At 36.0% G+C, this 4,838-nt stretch overlaps 1 protein-coding gene across 1 annotated transcript; it reads right to left on the bottom strand.

Moving 5' to 3' along the window:
• Positions 1 to 2,185: 2,185 nt before the first annotated feature.
• LOC111313333 (abscisic acid receptor PYL9-like) lies at positions 2,186 to 3,873 on the bottom strand. Its single transcript, XM_022914000.2, has 3 exons — positions 3,512 to 3,873; positions 2,896 to 3,111; positions 2,186 to 2,821 (listed from the first exon to the last, which is right to left on the bottom strand). Exons 1-3 carry the CDS (start codon positions 3,635 to 3,637, stop codon positions 2,612 to 2,614), a joined length of 552 nt encoding a protein of 183 aa, XP_022769735.2. The 5' UTR covers positions 3,638 to 3,873; the 3' UTR covers positions 2,186 to 2,611.
• Positions 3,874 to 4,838: the final 965 nt, after the last annotated feature.

Consider the following 4,838-nt stretch of genomic DNA (forward strand, 5'->3'; position numbering starts at 1 on the left):
CACCCTGCCTGCCTCCCTTGAGGTGCTTGGTGTGGATCGAACGATTTAGGGCTGGCTCTGATACCACTTGTCACGGGTCGAGACTTAAGCTCCGAACCCGCGCGGCTCCGGGACCCGGGCATTCACCCTTCCGGCGTCCCGAATCAGCCTGACCACCACAGTTCACACCCTTGTGAGGTATTGTCCGCTCTGGCCCCCCTGGCCTCACGGTTTTGTCCTACAAAAGGCGCCTCACAAGGCGGAGATGGTGTGAACCCTTTTATACCCCAGGGACCTTTCTATTATGTTCGATGTGGGATTCAGGACTCTTCCTTAGGTCCGTGACACTGGGATAGTAGTGGCCATTCCTAACCAGTTCCGTAAGGCTTCGCTCATGCTGGAGTGAGCATCCCCACTTAGTGATCGGTCCGCTAGTTCACGCGAATCCGAAGAAGTTATCACGGATGATCCACACGCAGGAGAATTTACACGTGTGAAAAATTTACTAAAAAAGTAATTAAATAACTTCACTTTAAAAAATTTTTAAATTAAGATGTGAAGAATAAAAAGCATGATAATTAGGAGCCCTCATCCGAACCGAAATTGCTATTAGGTGAGGTGGTCAAGAATGTTTATTCTGCCTTCCAAAGGAATAAGATTGGAATAGTCATTCCATAAAATCGCCTTTCAGTCAACCAAACATTGTTTTTACTGTTTAGTTTAGAATAGAGACGGAAAATAATTGTGCTTCCGCCCGACCAAACGTGCTCTCAGGGTAATCAAGAACACAAGGATTTGCCCCGGCTGCCACACTGTAGCTAAATACATGTCTTTGGCAAAGGACCAAGAGATTTTCTTAAGGAATGATAGTCGGTTTCACCATTTTAGCTAAGGGAAGCGTTCCTGCAATGATAGTTGGCAACAATGGGCCTTGATGGCTTTCACCATCATCATGCAAAATCCTGCGGAAGGGTAAAAGGTGGTTGGAAACCGTCACTTTCTCCCGCTCAAGCGGAGGAAATGCATCTACCAGGCGGGAAGTTTGAACATTTTTTTTGACAACGAAAGGAGAATCAATCATTCCATAATTCAATTCTACACTCATCAGCAGAGAGCTAAAAGCAATAATACAGGCTTGAAAATAGTAGAACCCAGACTAAATTAAATGTAAATTTCATTACCCACTTACCTTCATGCATAGAAATTTAAAAGCTTCTTCTTGGGAGCATTGCGCTGTTACAGCTTCAAAACTAGAAGCATTACATCCCTATAACCTTTCAGGGAAAGAATGAATTTATGTTACTAACTTGCTATGACATGCTCCCGGTAATATTAGTGAACCAGATCTGCAACAGTTTAACAAAAAAAAAAAAAAAAACAGAGCTAATCACGAGTTCTCTCGTTTGGATACGTGTTGGAAATTCACTACATAAAAAATGAGTGATTGGTTGCTCCAGAGGAACCTTCTAGCGTGGTATGTCTAACTCAATAAAAATCGTCGCAAGATCTTTTCAGTTGAGAGTGCTCTGCGACTTTATGACTCAAAAAGCGACCCCTTGGTGCATTTCCATGTGTTCCCGCAATTTCTGCACTCAAATTCAGAGGCTGAGAACTGAACAAATATAAACTTAATAACGTGCTTGAATGTTGAAAAAAAGCATTCGTTAATGGTTTACCCAATCAAGCAGAAAAACCAAAAATAATCCAACAAGAAACTATTGAAAAGACACCAATACATACAAAACAGAGAAACGTGTGTAAATGTGAAAATTTACACTCGAGTTATAAAATATTATATATTTTATCTAAAAAATCTCACAATTTTATATAATATCTCACAAATCCTCAAAAATTTTAAGTTTATTTACCTAAGTATAAATTATTTTTATTCACGTTCTTTTAATATAATATTAAAAATATTATAATCTTTTCACTTTTAAAACTTAACAACTGATTTTAAATCAAATTTTAAAATTTTAAAAATAACTCCTTACCATCAAATAACACATTAAAATTTTAAAAGTAACTCTCATTCATCATATAACATTTAATAATTCTTACTATCCAACCAAATATCATTTAATAAATCTCATAATATAACACTTAATTTTTACTCATAAAAATTATTTCACATATTTAAATTTAAATATATATATTATTTTTTATTCACACTTTTTTTTCAAGGTGAGATCAAAGGCGTTTCAAGAAGAGTTAAAATGGTTCTCCAAATTCATCCTGCACCTACAGCTGCAGGTACAATACGGAAAGAAAAGCCTCCATCTTTGCTCATCTTACACAAATATTTACAAATAAGACTATAGTAGCGTACATTACCACCATTGTACAATACCCAGATAACCAGAAACAACGATGAAAAAAGAACCCCATGTTCTTCGACTTGGGAACCCCAAACCCCATTTATAGAACAGAAACTCACAGATAACTACTAAGGCATTCAACAAAGAAAGCTAAGAAAGCAGGAAAAAAAGAGTGTTAAGGACCACCCATGACAAAGTGAAAAATCACATCGAGCATTGTATCCAAAACTTGTTCAGACCACGAAATCCACAGCTCCTACCCCTCATCTTTCTCCACAAAAGCTAGTCTTCTTTGTCATCAAAATTCCACCTTCTCAATTTGTATTGGTTGATAGGCTCACAGCCATCCTCTCTGAAACATCGGCTAACGATTTCAGATTACATCGGATTAAAGCCTCGACAAAGTAACAAGTTTCATCCTTGGTGTTCCCTTCTGGCACATCGACAACGAATGATTCGATCACCATTGTCTCTTGCCTTCCTTCAATAACCTCAGGATGGACCGTTATGATTGAAGAATAATTCTGCAAATATATCAGTCAACAGAATTAGTACCAAAAAAAACATGTAAGGGAGAAAGAATAAATAGCATTTGTACCCTGAGACGGTGATCACCACCGACGATTTTGATGCCGAGAATGTGTTCTTCATCATCAAGAAGTTCTAATCGTTCGGTGCTGGTTGTGGCAGGAAGGCCAGATTTGACATTGACTTCTCTAACGCAACCAATTCCGAGGTCCCCTTCCATGATGCACCTGCTTACGAACGGCTTGTACTTTTGCGGCTGATCAAACCGCCTTACCAATGACCATACCTATCCATTATTAGTTGCAATAAAATTAATAAAAATTACTAAACTCCAACTAATTCGGATTCCCATTCCTGAGGGGAAAAAAAAAACCCATGTAACAAAATAATCAAAATCAAATCTCAGATCTGAGTGAAAAAGTGTGCTTTTTATATGTGAAAAAATAGAAAAAAAAATACTTAAAGATTTTTTTTGCTGTTAAATTTCCGACATGAACGTAGATTTGACTTTTGGTTGACAATTAAAGATGGGAAAGAGATGCCGGTTTTAGAAGTCCAGGGGAGAAAAAAAACAAGTCAACGGCCTAAGCGGTGGCAACAAAATCGAACAACAGACGCATTACGCATTAGGAAAAAAAAACGAAAATTTTGAAGGACAGATAGGTGAATCAGAGACAGAATCTTACGAGATGAACAGGAGCTTTGATGTGTTTCACAAGAGCAGAGGTGCACCGGTCATCTCTGATTTCGTTCCAGTGGTGTCTCCTTATGTACTGCCCCTCCATCATACCGTGAACGTCATCACCGTTCATTTTTTCTTTTCTTCTTTTCCTGACTGATATATCTGATGAATGAACAAATGCTCTTTCTTCTCTATAAATGAGAAGCTGAAAATAAGAGGAGAGTTCCAAGAGAGATTAGCTTCTTTCTTTCTTTTGGTTTTGGCAGGAGATGATTTGTTGTGGAAATCTTTCCAGCTTTAACCTATAGGGGGCTTTGCTTTGCTTTGCTCAGCTTGGATTGGATTGGCAGTCTATAAAAAATCTATAGATCCACTAAATACTGTGTTAATAAAAAAAAAAAAAAACTCAAAAACCTGCTTGCAGCTTTGCCCCTGGGCCCACTGTCCTCTTCCAATTGCCCTTATCCTCTTGCAATTGGAATTGCTTGGTTTTTACTTCTTTTATATATAAAATAATAATATTTTCTTTTCTATTAACATTAAATACCAAGTATAAAAAAGTTATCTAACGTTAGTTATGGTACGTCAAGGTTTCCCCTCACTCACGGTCCACCCTTTTGTCTCTGATTCGCCAATCAGAACTGGACATTTCCCCTCTCGTTTTTTTTATTTTTTTATTTTTCGTTTCCCTTAAAACCATAATTTTAGGTAAAAAATATAGTCATATCTACCGTGAAGAGGAGTTCCTAGTTTTTCCTTTTTCTATATAAAAATCGAAAATACAGTTTACATTAGTTTTTTTTTTTTCCCTAATTTTTGGTTAGATAATATATATTTCATATCTGCAATGGTTAAGTTATTTTCAAATTAACGTCTGGATTCTGCAACCTTTGTACCTCAGCCATCCATACCCAATTGAAGAATCTAATAGGACCATGAGAGCATTGAAATTTTATCTCCACATGTTTTATATGAAACCAATTGAATTTCCATCACCCACTTGGTGCGATTTGCACAAAAGACAAAATTGATCCAAATTTGCTTTACTCTCGGGCTTTTTTCTTATATATATATATATGTATTTCTTTGTTATTTTGATGGCCGACAAATAAAAAAAAAAACCTTCCTTTTTTTTATGTGCAATATCTAAAATAGCTAATAGTTATTGAACATTTTATCTTATGGTGTAATTTATGATCAAAAGTTGAAATTTTAATTTTAATAATTAAAATTTAATTTATGGCACTCAAATATATAAAAAATCATTATTTTATTTTTAAAAAATAATTGTTTGATTCTCTATTACAATTATTAACAAAATCTTTGTTTTT

Source organism: Durio zibethinus, chromosome 23 (assembly GCF_047325235.1).
Source record: "Durio zibethinus cultivar Kanyao isolate XHJ-2024 chromosome 23, ASM4732523v1, whole genome shotgun sequence".
In the NCBI taxonomy this organism is placed as follows: domain Eukaryota; kingdom Viridiplantae; phylum Streptophyta; class Magnoliopsida; order Malvales; family Malvaceae; genus Durio; species Durio zibethinus.

Bases quoted from the DNA above. Each gene is read 5' to 3' on its own strand.
- LOC111313333 (XM_022914000.2), bottom strand. From the start codon at position 3,637: ATGAACGGTGATGACGTTCACGGTATGATGGAGGGGCAGTACATAAGG. The intron at 3,112-3,511 runs GTAAGATTCTGT...AATAATGGATAG, and splicing joins TCAAAGCTCCTGTTCATCTC to GTATGGTCATTGGTAAGGCG. The intron at 2,822-2,895 runs GTACAAATGCTA...ATATATTTGCAG, and splicing joins GTGGTGATCACCGTCTCAGG to AATTATTCTTCAATCATAAC.